This window comes from Chlorocebus sabaeus, chromosome 11, assembly GCF_047675955.1.
Source record: "Chlorocebus sabaeus isolate Y175 chromosome 11, mChlSab1.0.hap1, whole genome shotgun sequence".
Taxonomy (NCBI): Eukaryota; Metazoa; Chordata; class Mammalia; order Primates; family Cercopithecidae; genus Chlorocebus; species Chlorocebus sabaeus.
In genome coordinates, this window is record NC_132914.1 from 103,762,977 (window position 1) to 103,785,081 (window position 22,105).

The 22,105-nt window shown below is 48.4% G+C and overlaps 1 protein-coding gene across 4 annotated transcripts in view; it reads left to right on the top strand.

Moving 5' to 3' along the window:
- The first annotated feature begins 247 nt into the window (after positions 1-247).
- RFX4 (regulatory factor X4) overlaps positions 248-22,105 on the top strand; it is a 181,979-nt gene continuing 160,121 nt past the window's right edge. For 2 of the 4 annotated variants that reach the window (XM_037996587.2, XM_073021061.1), the window contains exon 1: positions 248-3,552. In XM_037996587.2, coding sequence (XP_037852515.1) covers positions 3,510-3,552 — 43 coding nt within the window. In that variant the 5' untranslated portion in view covers positions 248-3,509. The remainder of the gene's footprint in view (positions 3,553-22,105) is intronic. The other 2 variants (XM_008004541.3, XM_073021059.1) reach the window with 1 other exon arrangement.

Genomic DNA, 22,105 nt, shown 5'->3' on the forward strand with positions numbered 1-22,105 from the left:
GTCCACAGTGTCTGTCAAGGGCAAGAGAGCCACACTGAACCCCAGTTATTCTCCTAAAAGTGGAGACAATAATATGTTTTAGTTGTGTTGTGAGGATGAAATGAACTAATGCATGGAAGATGCCTGTCCCGGTGGAAAAACATAATGAATATATTAATAGTAAATGGCAGCTCTTACTGTTTATGATGTTGACAGCATTAAATCTAAGCAAACATTTTATTGAAGTATGAAATACGTTCCGAAAAATGCGCAAACTCACTAGTGTTACAGTGAACTGTCACAAATGAACACACCCTTGTGACTGGCCCCTGGATACCATTATTTTTAAGCTCAAATGTCAGCTTCTCAGAGAGGCCCTGCCTGACTTCCTCTCCCACCTCCTAATTCTACGTCGTGTATATTATCTCTTTCCCCTCATTCCCATGTGAACTTCAGGAGAGCAAGATTTTTTTTTTTTTTTTGGTCTATTTTGTTCAGTTCTGTATCCCCCGCTTCCTAGAATAGTTCTGGACACATAGTAGATGCACAATAAAAATTTACCAAGAAACGAATGAGCGATTATTATTTTCATTTCTTTAAGCTCCCAGGCGCTGTAGCACGGTCATGGCCGAGCACTCACGTCCTCCCAGGTGAAGCAGCGCTGGGCCTGGACCAGCGGCACCTGGCCCGGCTCTGAGCTGTGCTGGGCTGGGTCCCGGCTTCCTGCCGCCCACGGCTCCGGGTTCTTCCGCCTCACTCCTGGCCCGTGAGCCTGGCTCACCTCACCCTACCCACGTTCACTCTGCGTGCAAAAATTAAAATAATAATAACAGCAACAATAATAATCTCATCCGCCCTGGAGACCACCAGTGCCCCCGTGGCATCCCTCAAGGACTCTCTCGCGAGGTCCGAAACACTCCGGGCGGTGGCAGCCGCCCACCCTGGGGACGCGCTCCTGGCCGCCGGAAAGCCCCGGCCAGGCTCCATCTACGCACAGTCAGACCCTCCCGCCGTCTGAAGGAGGCTTTTACTCTTCAGCCTATTCCAGTGGTAGAGAAGCTAAGGCTGCAAGAGGCCAACGCGGACAGTCGGATCTGACTTCGAATTCCGCGGTCATTGCCGCCAGGCATACACCACGAGGACGCGCGGTGACCACCACCATGGCCTTCGGCTGCCAAAGGTTTCCATCGACCTCTTTCCCATCACCAGCATCGCAGCGGGAAAGAATGTGCCTGGCGCCGTTCTGGGCACTGGGCATGAGGTGGTGAACAAAGTCCTCCAGAAATAAACCGGGTAATGAGCCGGGTAGCGGCCGGGGCAGGAAGGGACCTTCGCAGAGAATGATCAAGCACAGCCTCTCCGAGGAGGCGACGTTCAGCTGAGACCAAAGGGTGACGCAAAGGCACCTGTGAGGAAGGAGGAGCCGGCAGAATGCCAAGTAGAGGGAATAGCAAATGCCCGGCTCCTTGTATAACCACTGCCTCAGTTATCTTCCTCCAAACCTTGAGAGGGGGCAACTTTGCTACATTTCACAGACGAGGAAGCTGAGGCCCAGAGTGTGAAGGAATTTACAGAGCTGGGATTCGAACTCCGCGCTCCGTCAGTCCATCCTGGGCTCTGTCCAGCCAGTACCGCGCGCCGCCCCCTTCCTCCCGCACCGTGACCTTAACTCGGCACGTGCTGGCCCCTCGGGTCCCCCGGCCCCCGTACATTGTCTCAGCTCTGATCGTGGGGAGGGGGACGGACCGGGGGGCGGGGGACGTCTTTCCGAAGGATGGCTGGAAGCAGCGCGCAGCCAGGGGCCGGGGGTTAGAGACCCCCACCCCCGCACGACGTTAGGGACTCCGCGCTTCCCCGCCCCCGCCGCGGCCGGCCGGCGCTGCCTCTGTCCATGGTCAAAGCACCCGGGGTAATCCGCCTTTCTCTTCCGCCCGCCGGGCCCCATTCATATTCTAATCACAGCGCGGCCGGCCCGCGAACGGCCACTTTATCGGGGCCCGCAGGAGACGCAGTTTGCTCCCCCCGACTTCCACTTTCAGCACCCCCCCGGCCCTCGCCCCCCTCTTTCTGCACTTTCAACTCCGCCGAGGAGGGGGTCCCTGGGAAAACCGCGTCCCCACTTGGACGCCGGGGCTTCTCACAAACTTCGAAGCCGACTGGGGGACGGCGGTGGGGTAGGGAGGGCAGGGGGAGGGCGGAGGAACAGAGACAGACAGACTGACAGAGTTACGGGAAGAGGCACGGGGGAGGGGGAGGACGGTACAGAGAGACCGAGGGGGATAGAGACAGAGAGGGGCAGAGTCCTAGGGGGAGACAAAGAGAAGTGGAGGCAGGGTCTGGACAGAGACACTTGCAGCCAAGGAAGGAGAAATAGAGGGACAGAGAGGCACAGAGGACGAGAGGGACAGAGAGCTAGAGACAGACAACGGGACACAGGCGGAGAGAGCGAGATGGAAGGAGAGAAACAGGATGAAGGACCCAAGCCCAGAGGAAGACAGAAAGTTCTGGAGGTGGCGAACCAGCCACTCACCTCCTCCCCGCCTAGCGGCCTTCTCACGCTCAGATTGGGGGATGGGATCTTAGGGTTTCAGTTCCCCTTCCCCGCCCTTTCCCCCTCAAGCTCGCTTCACTCCCCCACGCGTGTCTGTGGATCTGCGTGTAAGGGGTCAAGACATACCCCCGCCCGCATTCCCAGGGCCACCACCAGAAATCTAACCCAGGACCAAAATGGGGGGTGGGGGCGCAAGAGAAGGAAGGGAGTGGGGCCCCACTCGTGGTAGCGCAGGCGACTCCCCAGGCTCCAGGAGTTCCCTGCGGCTCGCCCCCCCCCCGCCCCCCTCCCCGCCTGCCTGCGCGACGCGGGGCCCGATGGCGGGGAAGGGCCGGGAGGGGGAGGGGGCCACATCTAAGCCAATTTTGATTTCGCCTATAATGAGTGCCGGGCGAAGGCTGGAGAAGGCCTCTGGAACTTTAAATAAGAAAAACGTTGCTAATGCTATAATAGAAGGGGGAAGTCGGAGGGCTGGGATTGCGTCGCTCTGAGCCCCCCTTTTCGGAGGCGGCTTTTCTTATTCAAAACAGGCCCACAATGGGCTTCACAGTGCGCCTCGCCACGGCCCCATCTGACGAGCGGCCATTCATCAGGCCGGCTGGCCTATCAATGACATTGCTCCCATCGGGGCTCCTATAAAATGATGCTTTTTCCCATGAAACATCCGCAAACATTTTGACGGGTTTGGCTTTGCCCGGCTGGATTACTGAGTGTCCCCTCGCTCGCTCGCTTTTTCTCTCTCCCCCTTCACCGAGCTCGCTCCCTTCTCACCCTCTCTCTCCTCTTTTCTTCTTTCTCTTTTCTTTCCTCTTCTTTTTCTTTTCTTTTCCTTTCCTTCTTTATCCTTGTGCCCCCTCACACTCTGCGTCTCTCTCTCTCCTCTTCTCCCTCCCTCACTCCCTCCCTGGGCATCTCTAGCACAGGGGATCCCCAAACATCAGGACTTTTGGGGGGCGCCTGTGCTGTCCATGGGAAGAGCATGCATTGTGGGTTACTGGAGGAACCCGACATGGATTCCACAGGTTAGTGCTACTGGTGGGGGGTTGGGGGGATACATTGGGAGGGAAGGAGAAGGGAGAGGGGGAACTTTAGAAAGAAGTTAGGAAAAGTTCAGACGGGTCAACTTGACAGTGGAACCCCAAGGAATAACAGAGAGCTTGCAGAAGTTTTCAATTGGAGGCGATGTGTGTAAGTGGATGAGTGGAAGTATGTGTATAAGCGTGTGATTGTGTACGTGTGTGTGTTCGTGCGCGCGCGCGAAGGAGCGCGCTTTCGCTTGCCCTGGACACAAAGTTACGTAAAGATGCGCTGGCTCGCGGCGAGCTCGAGGTGCCACTTGCAGAAACTTTGCCAGCCGACCGCCCCCTCCCGGGCCCGGTCCTCCTCCGGTATGCGGGCCTCGGAATAGCGGTGCGCTCGGGTTCTGGCGGCCAGGGCCGGGAAGCCGAGCGGAACGCCCCGAGGCAGGGGAGGGTGACTGCTTCGCACTGCGCCTGGGAGGTGGGGACCGAGGCTCCGGCTGGTAGAGACGCGCAGCTGGAGGGAGTGGCGGCGGCGAACCCGGTGGTCCTGGGGAATCTACAGAAACGGGAGGTGGGAGTCCTGGGCTGTGGGGGCGGGCTTTAAGCTTTTCTGCCAGGAAGGGGCACCCAACGCCGGGCTCCACTCGGGGGCTGTGACCTTGCTGGAGGGAAGGCAGGACGCAGAATAGCTCACCAAACTCGGCGTTGGGGTCTGCAAACTGCTCTGCAGTTCAAGAGTTGCTGGGCGTCAGGTTTTGGGGGCGCCGCGGTCCTTAACAACGAAAAAGGGATGCCAAGGAATCTTTCACAACGAAAATGCCCGGTATCTCGGTTCTTCCTCCAGTAGCACCTTTGAAGAGCCGTCACACTTCTAGATCTGTTACCTTCCTAAGTCCCATGCAGGTGGAAGTTCTCTTACCGTTCACCCACCCCCCCAGGCTCATTCTTGCAACCAGGCTATTCTCATTTTGGCCCCGCTGCAGCGTCAGGGTTTCTTGGGGTGATGAGGTCAGGGAGAAGCAGAAATAGGGCAGTGGACGCAGCCTGGGCCGTGGCGAGGTTTGAGAGAATGCCTGCACGCATACGCTGCTGGGCATTGCAGCGCGGAAGCAACAAGTGACTTCCAGCCCCGGCCGTCCCCTAAGCGTGCACGTCCCTTCCTTGAGCAAATAAACAAATGCCGCCCGAATGTCTCCCCAACTCCACCCCTAGGCAGGCTGGATATGGAAGTGGGGTGGAGGCTGGGGTCATGGGGCATTGCCCCAGAAGGTCTTTCCTCAGTCCCTGCAGAAATATTTAAGGCCTCTCCAGGTTTCCGCTGCAGCCTTGGTGGCCCGGACACCGGGCTGCTCTTGCCAGGGGGGATATTCGGTGTTTTAGGGTAGTTGTCGATCTCTGATTCCTAGAGTGAAGGCCCTCCCTGATTGCCCTCCTCTGGGTGGGTGTGAGCCCCCAGGGAGTGGGGAAAGGCTAAGCCCCGAAGTTCTCCTTCCTATACCCGATGACAAACGAAGGCAAGGAGAAGAGTCGCCTGCCCGCGTGCGCCTCCGGACACAGCGGGCCCCGCTGAGGTCTCTGCTGGCGGTAAAGCGGGAGCCCAGAGAAGGAAAAGCGCCTTTTCCACCATTTTTTCATCTCAAGCACTGCACCTTCACCACCTCCTGAGAACCCTAACATTAAAAATGCATATCCTTAACAAAATTAAACTCATGTCTGCAGAGTTTGTGGCCAAGTATTTTCGAGCGCCCCACGCAGGGACATAGGGTCTGCCTACATCGCAAATCTGCAGAGTGGCCCAGCTGGGGTTTTTAGCTGCCTCCTCCACCTGACCAGGGCCCCTCGGTACTTCTGGGGAGGACTGTGGGGCTGTGGATACGTGGTGTTTTCTGTTCTGGATGCAACTGGTGGTCGTGGGAGCACCGGGTCCTCTTCACCTCAACTGCTAACACTCCAAAGAGGTTCTGAAACAGAAATCCTTTCCCCATCCACCTCTCCCCCTTTTGTATACCCGAGACATCCCTAGGTCACCACCCTGAACGCAAAATCAAAAGTTTTGGTACACGACAGTGTGAAGAAATGACAAGAGGCGCACCAGGTGACATTTCACTCGGACTTGCAAAACCGACGACGACAAGGGAAGTGCGGCTCGGCGCGGTCCAGTCCAGAAGCCTTCCCTCACCTCCCTTCCAGAGAATTTAATCCAATTAGCTTTTCTTCTGAGTTTCCCTTGTTATGTAAAGGTCCTTTCTCCTTGGCTTGCAGAGACGGGCGCTCCACGGAGCAGTTCAATTCTGCTCCTTTTGTATAAGATCGCGCGCGATCAGAACCAGGATATTGCTGTTATTATTTCATTCCGAAAGGACTGGAACAACCGACTCACAGCAAGTGCTGGGGCGAAGTAGGAAACGTTCGGGATAAGAGAGGCGGGCGAGCTGGGCCACTGTCCCTTGCTCTTAAAAGGAAAATCCCCGCGAAGTGCCTCGGGCCCGGGAGAACAGTTTTGCAGGGGCCAGAGCTCTAGTGGCCTGCTTTGGGGCCACTTCAGCATGACCTGCGGAAACGCGCCCCTTTGTTTCGCACATCGAGCCAGTAATATATTCCTCGAGTTTCCCCAAAATACTCGACAAGTGTGGAGCTAAGACAATGGCCCCGTCGGGGGAAGCTGGACAGCCGGCGCGCGCCTCCTGGGCCCTAGGCTCTCTCGCGGCCGAGCCAGACAAGGCAAACCCCCAGGCTGCCGTGCGCCGCGGTGCTCCTACAGGAGGCAAAGGCGACAGGCGCGCGCAGGGGCAGTCGAAGCACCTTCTGGCCGGTGCGCGGTTTGCAGTAAGCCCAGGCGCGCGTTCTGCTCGGCCCACGCTACAGCCCCACGCCGCACAAAAGTGGGTGCTGAGCCCCGCGTGGCCTACCCTCCCCACGCGGGCCACCGGCAGCTGTGTGTTTGTGTCCGCCGGGTCCAATCTGGGCTTCTCTGCCCAGGAGATCGTTGCTCAGTTACTCAAGTTATCCGGAAATTCCAGAACGATGGGGGAAAGTGGGTAGAATTTTAGACCACCGAGAACTTGTGCAAAGTGGGCCGGGCCGGCTCGGTCGCCTACGCAACAGAAGGATCATTTCTTTTAAAACGGGATGGCGCGTTAGAGAGGGCCACTGCCAAGCTGGAGCTGAAAACTTCTGCCTCCATCCACTTTCCGCTCCCATCTCCAGAACCCAGAGCTGAGGCGGCCAAAGTACTCCTGGAGCCGGATTTGAGTTCCCCGGGTCGCATCGGTAGGAGGGCACGCTAGTCTACAGGCCCCCAGCTCAGCACAAATTCTGTCTAAAATTCTACCACCAAATTAATTATATGCCTTTGTGGGCCCGGTGTAGGGATGTCCAGTGGCCTTGGCGCCGTGCCCACGAGGCAAAGTGCGTCCTGGAGGGAACAGAGCCGGAGTCTCCTCCATTCTTGCCCAGGCACAGCCCTGGGGAAGGAGCCACTGTCTGCGGGCTTGGGAAAGCAAGGAGCCGGAGGTCCGAGCCTTGCTCCCGCGCCCAAACCAGGCAGTCTCGCCCTCCCTGGACGTGTGTGTGTGCGTGTGTGTGTGCGTGCACGCGGGCGAACGGGGCATGTGCGCCCCCAATTCTGCCACCTGCTAAGCGCGGGCGTCTGGATTTGGCAGCGGGGTCAAGTGAGAGCCGCACGGTACCAGGGTTCCGGGTCCCCGAGGCTGCAACCCTTGATGGCGCAGACGCTGCACGCAGGCTGGGCCCTCGGAGTCCCGGATTCAGCATGCGACTCCGTGCGGCAGCCTGGGACAGCACGCTTTCCTACCCAGCCTGCAGGTCCCAGAGACTCGGAAAAGTTTGCAGGGGCCGCCCAGCGCCTCGGGCCTGGGATTTCCAAAGCCGCGCCCGCCCTCCTCCCCAGCGCGTCACCATGGAGACTGCTGGAAGTTGGTGGTAGAAAACAGACCTGGCGCAAAGCAAAATATTATGAGTGCAGTTGGGGTGACTTCAGGGGGGCCGGGGGACCGGAGGGCAGGAGCGGGAGCCAGAGGCAGAGGCTGACAACAAAGGGCCCAGTGCGAGGAAGAGAGAGGAGTTTGCACGGGCCCTCCCCGCCGCTGTGTGAGTGCTGGACCATCCTGCTTCCCAGAGGCGCCGAGGTCTAATTTCTCTCCAGCAGCTATACCTTTTCTCAGCCCGCCTTGGAACCCTTGCTCCCTCCCTTCCTCTCCGGATTCTCTTCCAGCCTCCCCCCTCACCCGTCCCGAGGTTAGGCGCCAGCTGGGCAGTGCGCCCGCCTCCCTAAGAGCCACAGGCTCACCAACGTGAAAGGTTCTGGCTTTTCTTCCCCACGACCCGTGGGTCGCCCAGGGTGAGTTTCTCACCCCCTATCTCCAACCCGATCTGAAAGGGTGATGGGTTAGAATAAGGCGGGAACAGAACGAGAAGAGAAGGGAGTGTCTGGCCAGAAATCTTGGGAGTGGGAATGGGTAAAGAGGAGATTCTGATTCCCACCCCCCCCCCCAACTTTTTACAGTAAGAAAGGCGCTAGGTCGTGATTCCAACTCAGCCACTTGTAATGTGACTTTAGGTTAGTCTTCTAGCCTTTCCAAGATTATTTTTAATTGCCTGTAAAATGAAGGGTTAGACAGCTCACAGGCTGGGATTCTCTGACAAGGTAGACATTTCCCTCTATTCCTTTGACTTTACTGTAGAATCCAGGAAGCAATATATGGGCTGGTTACCACTATCTGAACTATGACCCACTGCACAACTAGTTAATTTCTCCTCGAACTAATAATACACTATTTTTTGCAAGTCATTTAGGATTTTAAAAGTCAAGAACCATGAACAACTCTTTTAAAAGGCCCAGATGTCCTTTCTCATTGCCCACCTGCAGTGCATTTCTTAATTGTTTGGCCAACTCCATCCCCAAAGGATTTACTAAAAGACACTAGACTTTATGGGGCTGTATCCAATGCCAATTTAGGGAACACTGAAATGCTTCTAGATGATGAAGCCAGCATCACAGACCCTCACATATGTTAGACAGGAGTGCACATTGGTCAATGTGCTAAAATGCAGCCATCAGAGGAAAATCACTCTACCCTCCACTGCTCAAGGTTTTGGGAAGACGTCTCACGCCTAGGCACCCCTCCTGATGACAATCTGGGCAAAGGAGCCCTTCTTCTTTCCCTGAGATTCCATTGCCTCATTTGCAAAAGAATGGATTGGATGTAAAAATTGATATGGTCTATTGGGTTGGTGCAAAAGTAATTGCAGGTTTTGCCATTGTGGCAAAATGTTGTGCCACAGTGGTAAAACCCGCAATTACTTTTGCATCAACCTAATGAAATTCTACCTCTCAATTATATGCCTATGTCGTGTTTGTCTTCTCACATCTATGTGAAATCTTCTGGGTGCTTTGTTTATAAAGTAGTTTTACTGACATTGAGCCTACCAGGCACTCCATGAGCATGGCATTACTGTGAAGCATAGGGTTTTTCTTTCATTTCCAACATTTTAAGACTGATTTTTAAGCCAAGTTGGTCTGTTTGCCTCAGCATCTTTTGCAAAAAGGCTGAGAAGATATAAAATGATGACATCACAAGCTGGGATGCCAGACACTCAGGTCTCTACTCCACAGGTCCCTGAGAGCCCACCCTATATGTTCTGCAGGTCACTTGGGAAACTCTTCAGCTGCTCCTCTGATGACCCTAAGGCTCTGCAGGATGGAGACGGTGGGAGAAACCCCCAATGTTGTTTTTACCTCTTCCACTCTATTTTAGATATTTGCAATTTTATTAAGGTTTAGGGGAGAGAGAATGAACTTGAAGAGTTTATTTGGAGGTATCAGGTAAAAGTGAAATTTTATAAAAAGAAGAAAATAAAGAGGCTACTTTGGGTTTTATTCAATCTCACTTCCTGACTACCTGCTGGGTGGCACACCCTGAAGTTCAACAAGGTCGCAGTCCCTACTGTCAAGGACTTCAGAATGCATTTAATAAGAGAAGGTATGGACACACTGAGAGTGGTGAGCACTACAAGGAACATAAAAGTTGAGTCATTTTGGAGCCTAGAGGAAAGGATGCTCTCTGTTGCTGAGTACCTACAACAGCTCTGTAACAGGCACTTTTTCACACATTAGCCGATGAAGCCCTATCACAACTCTGCGTAGTCTTTTTTTAGGCTGAAGGAGGGTCTGAAACGTGCCTGAGGTCACAACTGGTACATGGCAGAGCTAGATTGGAGAGCAGACTAGGGAACACTCATGCCTTCTCTCCACCCAGGCCATATCACCTAGATACTGCTGTCATGATAGATCAGGGTTTAGTTATGACACTGGCTTTAGGTGGATTTGAATCCCACTTGGTGAGAAGGGAAACAGGTGGATGAGAGTGGAGAATCAGAATGTTGTCTTCCCTGGGCTCCAGAAAAAACCCCTCTGAAGGAATCCTGTGACTCTGCCTTTGAGGAGGATTTTAAATGGTGGCAGCAATGGGAGGCAGTGTATCACAGCAGTTGAGTAGAGATTTGGGTCACAGACAAATCTTGGCTTTCTTCATTCGTGTGTTCATTCATTCATCCAAGAAGACTATGTGTCTCCTATGTGCCCAGCATTCTGCTAGATACTGGGCTTAACAAAAATGTCATCTTTGCTTCTCTAGAGCATAAGTCCCAGACCCACAAATAAGTAAACACAAAAATAGATAATTTCAGTAAGTGATTAGCAATATGAAGGGGGGAAGAAAAACCTATCTGGAGTAATAAAGACAGAGCATGGTGATGGGGTTGCTGCCTTCATAGGGTGGCTCTGCCACATAAAGCTGCGAGCATTTGGTCTGGAAGCTTAATGTTGCTGAGCTTCAATTTTCTTATGGGGTTGATAAAACCAGCTGATAGAGCTGTAGTGAACATGAAATATGAAAGTGGTAACAGTTAACATACGTTCGATACTTACTATGTCTTCACTTTGCTAAGCATTTTAAGTACATTATCTGTGTAATGCTCACAACAATCCCATTAAGAAGAAACTGTTATTATTAAGAAGAAACTGTTATTATTTACAGTTTAAATAGAAAAACCAACAAGTTAAAGGAAAAATTGAAACTAGAAACTGACATGTTAAATAAGTTTCTGAGCCCCAGGAAGCTGGGCTGGCAAGCTATACCTCGAGTGCTTGGGAAGCTCGATCACTCTTATTGTGTGTTCCTAACTTTCCTGAAGCAGAATGCAAGTAGGAGACCTAGCTTTCCATTTGTATTTTAAAAAGCAAATGTTTTAAAAACACTGTGACAGAGAAAGGATATCCAATGGCCAGGCGCTGTGGCTTATGCTTCTCATCCCTGCACTTTGGGAGGTGAGGCAGGAGGATCACTTGAGGGCAAGAGTTGGAGACCAGGCTGGGCAACATAGCGACACTCTATCTCTACAAGAAATTTCAAAAATTTCAAAAATTAGACGGGCATAGTGGTGTATGCCTATAGTCCCAGCTACTCAGGAGGCTGAGATGGGAGGATCACTTGAGCCCAGGAGTTTAAGGCTGTAGTGAGCTCTGATCACACCACTGCACTTCAGCCTGGGTGAGAGTGAGACTCTGTGTCAAAGAAAAAAACAAAAAAGAAAGGAAGGAAGGAAAAGAAAAAAGAAAAAAAAGAAAGCCTATCCAAGAGATGGGTAAGTGGCAGAACCAGGATTCGAGTGGAGGGCCCACAGCCCAGCCTGGCTGGCTCTTAGATCTATACTCTTAGTCATGAAGCTGTATTGACTATCTCTTCCTTTTTTTTTTTTCGTTAGGGAGAGGGTGGCAGTGGGAGGAATGCCCAATAACACACATAGCATTTTAGCAAAAGACTTGCTATTTTCTCCCTATATAAAAATGTTAAAAGTCTTTTTTTTTTTTTTTTTTTTGACAGAGTCTTGCACTGTCACCTGGGCTGGAGTGCAATGGCTCAATCTCGGCTCACTGCAACCTCTGCCTCCCAGGTTCAAGCAATTCTCCTGCCTCAGCCCCCTGAGTAGCTGAGATTACAGGTGCCCGCCACTGCGCTGGCTGATTTTTTTGTATTTTTAGTAGAGACGGGGTTTCACTGTGTTGGCCAGGCTGGTCTCGAACTCCTGACCTCGTGATCCACCTGCCTCAGCTTCCCAAAGTGCTGGGAATACAAGCGTGAACCACCACATCCAGCTAAAATAATCTTTTGAACTGTAAAGGCAAAATTTATAATTGTTGTTGACAAAAATAGGGATGTAAGTAAATCATTCATACCTTTACTACACATATGAAATGTACTTTCATCTTTTTTTGGATTCACTCAGACTTTGGCTAATATTTGCTTTGTCTCTGAGAAAGTCAAGGCTTCATTCATGCAACAGGAAGAATAATAGAATGAGGCAAAAACAATTAAGTAATATGATAATATATGGAGCCTTTAGGTAACTTAATATATTGCATCTAGAAGTCACTCACAGATATGTGTTAAAATATGGCTTCAGGGGTATATAGTGTGACTTAGTGAAAAGAACATGAGCTTTGCCATCAGACAAGGTTCAAAACCTGTATCAGTTACATTCTTGCTGTGTGATCCAGAGCAAATTATCTTACTTCTCTAAGCCTCAGTTTCCTTCTTTGTGAAAATGTCTACTCACTACCTTCTAGGATGGTTATGAAAATTCAGTAAGATTGTACATATTAAGTATTTGATTTAATGCCTGAATCCTAAAAGTGGCTCAGTAAATGGCAGATATTATTATTATTATTAACAATAATTATCTGGGCTTCCTACACTTTATTCTAGGTGCCTAGTTGGGAAAGGGGATAAGAATACCAAAAAAAAAAAAAAAATGTAGACTGTTTTAGAATACCTAGATGTGCTTGTACTGTGTAGATACAACCCCAGTTTTAATGTTGTGATAAGTCTTTTTTTTTCTGAAGGGTTTAGACCAAAAGACTAATTTTATTTTTATTTTTCCACCTTCCCCACGAAGAAGGCATTTTATGTGCCCCTGTTTGCCATTATTTCATCCTTGTGTTTTCCAGTCTGTTAAAGGAAGTGGAAAATGTGTCTTTGTTGAGGCAACACCTGTGGGCTTGAATTTAAATCCTGGAAGAGAGATCTATGGCGTACTCAGAGGTGACATATGCTGCACAACCCTGATAGAGGCCCCTCCACAACTCCTGATGCCCTTCCAGTTCTGGAATGTGATGGCCCACATTTTTCATACCTCTTCCTCTTGCCGTTCCCCAACCCCAGCCCCCTCAACCACCCAACCCTCTTATGTTTGCAGGCATCACTGTTTTAAGGATTAAACCATTTTCACACTTGGTTTTCAGGAAGTATAAAACTCAGTTTCAAGTGAGCCATACTCTGGAACTCGTTTTAGCAGGATGCAGAGAGAGTTTGGTTCTTTTGCCTTTCTTGCATTTATATATATATATTTTTAATGTAAGGATAAAACGTCCATTTGTTCTGGTTTCCGCTTTATAATTTGATGTTTACTAACATTGCAGTTTTTGAGTTCTTGAAATGTTTACCAGAGGGAAAGAGATCATAAAAAGCAGAAAAGAATGAAATGCAGCCATGTTATTTTCAGTTGAATTGAGTCCAAATTGAGGCAACTAAGGCTGGATTGACCTGTGCCGGGAGATTACGGGGTTTATGTGTGTCATATCCCACCCTCAAGGCAGGAATACTTCAAAAGATGTGTACAGTTTCCACTTTTCTGGTTGGTTATTCTTCCATAAAATATAAAAACATCATTCTGCCTCCGAGCAATCAATAGTTAACAGTAGAGAGGTGAACATGGACACGTTTGATTTGTGTTTTTGCAGTTGCTTTGTTTTCATTTAAAAGAACAATGAGAAAGCCTTTGAAAAGGCTGCCACCCGGTGAAGGTTAGTTAGCACTTTGTGTCCTGTGTGTTTTCCAGCTACCAGTAATTGTGCTAAAGACCAGTGGTTAGACACAACCTAAGTGAGACTGCTGAATGTCGCAGATATTTATTTAATCCGAATGGAAATTTACCACTTCATAAGCACTGATGTCCTGAATCCATCATGTTGGAGAAAATACAGTATCAGCCAATGCAAGCAAACTAGTCTTTGAACTAAATTTTGAATGGACATTTGGATAATCTAATGAGTGATTAGTGATTGACAATTACACCTCCAAGCCAGCATCTAATTTTTGAGACACAAATGCATTTTGTGAATAAAGTGACGTCAGTGCCTTTGTTTTGAATCTTGGCCATCAAATCATCGCAAGTTACATTACACTTTTGAAGAAGGAAGTGTTTCTTGGAATGTTGTGATTATAGAATTTATAATTTTTAAAAGTGAGCACGAGAGACTTTTTTGAGTTCTGTGTTATCTTTTTCTGAATGTGATTAGTCCAAGTTTGGGGTGTCCATACATAGAACATATTTATAATTTGTATACTGAATCTAAATGCTCATGAATAAGTCAAGTTTCTATTGAAGTTATTAGGATTTTATAAAGTTCTAGAATTGGGTCCATGGCATAAACTCAAACCCATGGTGGAACTGATGGATTATTCTCAACATTTTGCCAAGTTTTCTTCCTGGTGTTCACTTCCACTGCTGATAATAAGTCTAGGGTGAGGGAAGAAGTGGGGTGTCTTTGTAAAGTTATTTGCCTCCCCAAAAAGAAAATCAACAAATTTTGTTTCATCCTTAAAAGGCTACTAACCAGGCTAAAATTTCTCTTACTTTTATTTCTTTTACTCAGTGACTCTTTTTTCAAAAGCAAAATAATTTCTCCACCAAGCGTGATTGGACATCACAGAAAATAAGTGTGGCTTAGAAAGTTCTGGGAGTTTACAAGGAAGAAAGGTTCCAGAAGGCTTGAGGCCCTCAGTGAAAACCTTAAAACTTGTAAGCATTGGAGAGACGATTTCTAAAGCGTCGAGCCGTTGTTGTGAGAAAGGCTTTGGTCTCCGGGAACTTTTATTTTCAACTCAGTGGGCAGAGTTTTTGAGGTTTCTGTGGTTTGGGTAGGGGACCTTTTCAGAAATGCCAGGCTTTTAGAGAAAACAGAGCTTTTCTTCTAATCAAGGCTGCGTTTTAAAGTTTGAAAACTTTGGTGTGATGACAAGAATAAATTATTTCTCTGCTACGTTGGGGTTTCCTCTGGGTGCCCAGGCTGCGGGGCATTCTCGCCTCGGCTACCTCACAAGGCACAGCTGCAGAGGCGCTGGGAGTGGGAGTGCGGTCCGTCCAGACCTCGCCCCACATGTACTGGGCAGCCTCGCACCGAGGCGGGCTGAGCCTTGAGCGCTGCTTGGAAAGCCTGCCGAGCTGAGCAGTCCACGGGGGACCTACACAAGGATGCCCCACGGATCCCGCGTTCTGTTAAAAGTTTTTCTTGGCATTGAGAGGGATTTTAAAAAAAGAAATGAAATTGTATATCGATAGCTGATGATAAACTGAGCATTTTGAGAAGGAAGGGACAAAGAGAGGGAGGGGGACCCGAAGGGAGGACGGGAGGGAAGGAAGAGGCTCCATCAGAATCATTTCTGTAATTGACAGCAGGCTGATTTGGTGAGTTTTTTCGAAATTATTAGTTTCTTTTTTATACAAGTGAGTCCCTTTTGGAAATTGAGTAGCAGATTAATCAAACTTGTAATTTTTTCCAGGCACTGTGTGAATACTTATGCATGTTACTTTGATTTAACTCGCATATTGATTCTATGGTGTTATTATCCCCAGTTTACAGATGGGGAAACAGATTCAGACAGCCTAGGTAACGATATGTCCAGGCCAAACCCCTAGTGTCAAACCAGGATTTGAACACGGATTACTGTGATTCCAAAGCCAGGCTGCTTCCTTGCTTCCTCAGCTCCAGAGCTAGAAGGAAGACTTGAGAGCTGTACATTCTCATTCACCTCCTCTACTGCATAAAGTTCAGGAGGTTCAGTCGTTGCCTCATCCTGGTGGGAGACAGCTGCCATTCTTTGGAGTGCACCGTCATGGGTGTCAATGGGCGACTGGGAGCCACTGGCATTGAAATGTGACTCTAGCAGCAGGCTGCTGAGGACGCCCACAGGCACTCCTCCCCGAGTGGGTGCCTCCATGCAATGTGTGCCTTTCATCTCAAATCATTCTCAGAGCTTCTAAGTTCAACCTGGCACCACCACTAGGCCGGTATCTTCCCACCTGCCAGTTACTTTGGGAAATTTGACATCTTACACGCATCATCAAGGGCTCCATATCTATTTACTTACAGACATGATTTCACTTAGAATAGGTTCAACATAAAAACCTTGCTGTTAAAAGAACAGCACCTTCCATTGTATAGCATGTTGTAGTCTATAATCATGGATAGAATCATTAACAGTGCGGGCTCTGGAATCCAACAGGCTTCCTGAGAATTGGTTTTGCCATGGGCTGGATGTATGAACTCAGCAACTTAGGTAACCTCTCTGAGCCTCAGTTTGCTTTTCAGTAAAATGGCACTATTCAAATACCCACCTCATGGAGTATTGTGAGGATTAAATAAAGTAATATGTAAAGGGACCAGCACAGGTCTTGGCACATCATAAAAGCTCAATAAACAAAAGCTGCTTTGAGCACCACTTGCAAGGAGAACCTTGGGGTCCTCTAGTGGCTTCCAAGACCTTTTCCCCCAACCCCCACACACAAAGACCACATAGGATGATATGGTTTGGCTCTGTGTGCCTACCCAAATCTCATCTCGTAGCTCCCATAATTCTCAGGTGTTGTGGGAAGGACCTGGTGGGAGATGATTGAATCATGGGAGCAGGTCTTTCCCGTGCTGTTCTTGTGATAGTCAATAGGTCTCATGAAATCTGATGGTTTTAAAAACGGGAGTTTCTCTGCACAAGCTCTCTCTTTGCCTGCTGCCATCCACGTAAGATGTGATTTGCTCCTCCTTGCCTTCCACCATTATTGTGAGGCCTCCCAGCCACGTGGAACTGTGACGTGAGTCCAATCAAACCTCTTTCTTTTGTAAATTGCCCAGTCTCGGGTATGTCTTTATCAGCAGCATGAAACTGTACTAATACATAGGGAAAGAAAACAAAATTTTATAGAATTTGTTCTTCCACTGTGTTCAGTCTTTTGAGGCAATATCTCATAAACCTGTGACTTGGAATGATCATTCATTCCCATTGTACACCTGGGAAAACCAGTAAGATTCAGTCACATGCATTGGTCTGTATGGCAACTGAGGTTTGTTGCTCCAAAGCTGATCCTGCTTTGTTTAAATCAGGCCACCTACATCCCAATTAAAAACTTAAAAAGAAGTGTATTTTTCATTCTGATTTTATATGGTTATTTGAAGCTTCTTCCTTTGTTTTTCAAGAGTTTCGCCTGTGTCATTGTTTTCTGTGTTTAGCACAGTGCATAGCATCTGCTAGAGTGGCTTGCACATAGTTAGTGCTTAATAAATGTTTATTTAATATATATATCAAACCGTTTTTAATATTACAAAGGATTCTGCATCTCTTTCCTTACTTTCTAGGAAGCCTGGCCCCAAGGGCCCCTGCAAACTTGTTTGTGCCTGATAAATTACAGATTAACTAACACTCTTTGGATCCCCTACTATGTGCTAGGCATGGTGTTAGTGCTTCATTCATTCATTTCTTTCCCTCCCTCCTTTCTGTCCTTTCCTCCACTTCTATTGATCTGCTATTCTGGGCCAAGCACTGTCCTAAATACAGCGAATAGTGAGTGAATAAAATACAATCAGCACTTAAGGAGCTTATATTATTTCTTCTAATCCTCATAATAACCTCATGGGGTAGTTTTTTTATTTAATAGGAAGGAAATTGAGGCCCACAAGGTTAAGTAATTTGCCTAGGGTTGCAGAGCTTACTTAGTCAATTGTTTAAGGGGAGGATTAGAATTAGTGTCTTTCTGGCTTCCAAGGCCAAGTTCTTTTAATTGTATTGGGAGATCCAAGAATCAAACAGGAAAGGTGATTTCAGGTACAGACTAAGGTGGGATGCCTTAGAGGTGGGCATGATACATTAGCTAAGACATATAATGCTTATCATGTAGGCACCTGATGTGCCTTTTTCACTCAATTCTTATATAAACTCTGTGAGCTGTTACTGATATTACTCCACTTTGCAGATGAAGAACCCAAGGCTCAAGGAGGTTGAGTCACTTGCCTTAAGGTCACAGAGCAAAGAAGTCAGAATTGAATCTAGCAGTTTGGCTCGTCAGTCCATGGTCTTAACTGTTACACTGACATTAAAAACAATAATAACAAGGCCAGGTGTGCTGACTGAAGCCTATAATCCCAGTGCTTTGGAAGGCTGAGGCAGGAGGATCACCTGAACCCTGGAATTTGAGGCTGCAGTGAGCTATGATGGTGCCACTGCATTCCAGCCGAGGCAACAGAGCAAGATCCCATCTCTAAAAAAGGTGGTCGGGACTGGGGTGCAAAAAAATAATAAAGAAAAAGAGGAAAAAAGGTGCCTCTGTCAGAAGCAAACTCTTGGGATTATGGTTGTTCCGTGTGGCTAGAACTTGCTCTGGTCCAGAATAAGCATAGCATTCTATGTGCTTTCTGTGCATTTGTTCACTTAAATCTCACACTATTAAGATGAGGTAGGCAGATTATTATTATCCATATTACGCGTAAGGAGACACCGAGGTTTGGAGAAGTTAATTTGCCTTGATTCATTGAACTAGTAAGTATTAAGCCTGAAATTCAGAAAATTCATTGGTAATTAGTCACTAATCCCACCTGGTAACTTTTCCTTCTTCTAAGTGACTCTCAGGAAATGATCAAAACAAAGAAAAAATGATATGCACCAAGTCGTTTATTGAAACATTATGGAAAATAGAAACACTTGCTCAATGGAACATTGGTCATCTTTCAAACAATGATGACTATGAAGACTGTAGTGCCCTAGGAAAAATCTACATAATAGTAGGACATTAAGAGAAAAACGAATGGAAATGCTATGTTTGCTGGAGTTACAGTTCTCTTACGTGCGCTTATAGATACGAGACTTGCGACCAATACACACACAAAAAGAAAAGAAAGGCAGTTACCAGGTTAGAGTGGTGGGATTGGGGGAAAATATGTTTCTCTTTTCAACATTTTAAAATGTAATTTCTGCAATAAACTTACAGGAAAGATAAAGGCATTTTGCCTACGAGAAGGATGTTTTGGTGGCTTACCTCAAAAGTTCAGGCTGGGTTAAAATCTATTCAGCTTCTGTAGCCAGGAGTGCCTGGCTCCTGAGGTTTTGGGAGAATCCACATCCCCAAACAGAGCAGGAGAGGTAAAAATAAAATAAAAACCCAAAACTGGAAAAGGCAATGATGTCAAGGATGGGATAATATCAGATGCCATGCAGAGCAAGTAACCTTGGCCTCAATGATTCTTTTCCTAATTTTATATTTTAATAATATTGTTATAGTAGAAATAGAAACAAAGAAAAAAGTCTGCTAACATTAGGTAGTAGTAGGTACACCCTTCCCCAGAAGTTGAGGGAAAATGAAATTTTTACAACCTGGTTATGCAATAATGTACATGAATGCTAGTGTTCCCAGGGATATTTTCAGAACTGAGATCTGCTTTTACACTGAATTTATCTTCGACAGGAGATGGCACTGAACACCTTAGGTTGAATTTTCTCTAGTGTCTGAAGACTCTTGGTGAGTTCATGATCTCTGAACAAACGGCATTGGTGTATCATTGGGAGTTCCCTGGTTCTTTTCTTTTTTCTTGTACATTGCAGATAATGACCCCTTAGTTAATTTCCTTGCCTGCTTTAGAGTTTTACATACTGAGTTTCCCTAAAGAGGGAAAGGGTAGCCACATTATTGAGCACCTATTGTATGTCTGGTGTTATGTTAGACACAGCTTAGAATTCACAGTGAGACTTTAATGTGCATATAATAATTACCAGTATCATAGCACAGGTGAGTGGTTAGGATCAAGTCAGATTCAAATCCCTGCTCAGCAGACTGTGTGATCTTGGGCAAGTCATCACTGTGATGATGATGACAATGACAATGATGATGATGAAGGTTATGGTGCTTGTGTTGGGAGGCCATATTCCAGGAGAATGATATTAGCGTCATCTCAGGGTCACCTGTGTCCTGTTGTGATTGAGACTCCAGCTGATGAGGAAGAGACACAGAGCCAGTGATCACATGGATTGTCTGGGGAGTGAACACAGTTAACTGGCAAGAATTCTTATATTTTCTCCACAGCATTCTTTTTTTTAAACAAATTACTTCATCCATCCAGTTCAGGTCTTTAAGACATAATGAGTTTCTAGTGGCCTCCTACAGAGGGGGACAAGTAAGTCTTGGTTCACTTGGCTCGATCCTGGTTTATGCATGTGATCCTGGCAAAATTATTAATGATAGTGCTTTTCAATCCCAAAAGTGTTCAGGTCTGGATGATAAGGGATATGGTCACCCTTACTCCGTGGCCTCCTTTTCTATTCTCTCCCCTCTAAAATGTGTTTAGCAGCACCAGATGAAGTTGCCCACAGAACTGCTTTACTTATGCCCCACTCTACTAAAAAACTTTATGAGGTTCCCAACGACCTACTGAATACAGTCCAGACTCCTTAACCCAGCACTAAGTACAGAAGCAAGGCTTATGTATGTTCATCCCCTATAGCATCTCGTAAAGTGCTTATCAAGTAGCATGATCTCAGGAAACACGTATTGATACCTGAATCAATGCGTGTAGTCATGCTCAGGCTGCTTGTCAGTTTCTTTCTTTTTTTTTTTTTTTGAGACGGAGTCTCGCTCTGTCGCCCAGGCTGGAGTGCAGTGGCCGGATCTCAGCTCACTGCAAGCTCCGCCTCCCGGGTTTACGCCATTCTCCTGCCTCAGCCTCCCGAGTAGCTGGGACTACAGGCGCCCGCCACCTCGCCTGGCTAGTTTTTTTGTATTTTTTAGTAGAGATGGGGTTTCACCGTATTAGCCAGGATAGTCTCGATCTCCTGACCTCGTGATCCGCCCGTCTCGGCCTCCCAAAGTGCTGGGATTACAGGCTTGAATGCATCTTTCTCCTGCCTGCTTCAAGAACTTCGCGCGTGCTGTTCCTTCTGCCAGGAAGATGCTTCTTCCCCCTCCACCTGGTTCGTGCCTTCGCATTCTTTAGCTGCCAGTTTAATGCTGCTTCCTCCAAGAAGCTTCCTAACTACCCCCAGATTAGACTGAACCCCCCTTTTTTTCTCTCATGTGGCACTCTTGGCAATTGCATCACTGTGTGATTATTTATAGTTGTCCACACTAAACTCTAATCTTCCAAAAAGACAGAACTGTCCATTGAGGCTGTGTCCCTCCTGTGTAGTCAGCCCCTGGTGCATGGTACCCCATAAATAGTTGCCAAATGAAGACAGGGATGAATGAATGTGGGCTACCCTTTCTGAGCCAGTGCAGTCCGCGTCACCTATTTAAAGTCCTCCAATAGCTTCTTAGCACACTTGGAATAAATGTGAAGTTCCTAGGAGGGTCTGCAAGTCCCTACATACTTTGGATTCTTCCCAACTTTCTGCCTCATTTCCTGCTGCTCTCCCCACCTCTCGCTTCGCCATGCTGGCCTCCTGGCTTCTCCTCACACACCCAAGGCCACCCAGACCCTTGCACTCCAACATCACCTCATCAGAGAGGCCTTCAGTGTCCCCACTGCCCAAAAAGCACCCCCACCTCTCTTGATCTCCCATTCTATGGCTTTATTTTCTTCATAACACTCACTTTCTGCTGTCTTCTTGCTAATTTGTCTCTGTCTCCACCACAGAATATAAGCTCTCTGAGAGCAGGGACCTTGTCTGCCATGTTCATCACTAGCTGCTCAGAACCTGGCAAACAGTAGGTGCTAAATCAATACTTGGTAAACGAGGGAAGGAATGAAAGCAGAGGCGGGGCAGGGCCCCTTCCTGGAACCCAGCAGCCCCTGGGGCAGGGCCTGTGGCGTTGCCATGGCAACCCACTGACCTGAGCCACCCCCTGGAGAGGCCACAGCTGCTGGCTTCCTGGGCTTCTCCAAGCTTCTGTGTGTCGCCACTGCCACCGGCAGGGAGCCAGGAGAGAGACAGAAAGGGGCTGACAGAGAATGATCAAAAGGAGAGCCCACCCTGGTGCGGGAGGCGACAGGACCAGGCCTCGACGGCGCCGTTCCACTGGTAATGACCAGGGCCCAGGGAGAGGAGACTGGGGTGGGCCTGGCACCCCCATGGGGAACCGGGGCCAGGCCCGCCCTTGGTAGCTGTGAGTGTGGCGTGTCAACTCTTTTGTAGAGTTTCTGGAGCTGCAAGTTCCTAAAATAGGCCCCAGCACAGTGCCCTGAGAGACTGTTGATACAGTGTGAATAACAGCCTCTATTAAATCCCAGTGACACTTTCTAAGTCAGGCGGCGTTTTCACAGGTATTGCATAAGTCAGGACCTCCATGTTCTCATCCAGTGCCTCAGGAACAAAACTCAGCGTGTTCACTTCCCCACTGCTTCAACACCACGGCTGGCTCCCAGCTGCCTGCAGGCTTCGTGGCCTGGTGGGCCCGGCGGGCAAGGCCTTTGCAATCTGCTCCTAACGGACTCTTCCAC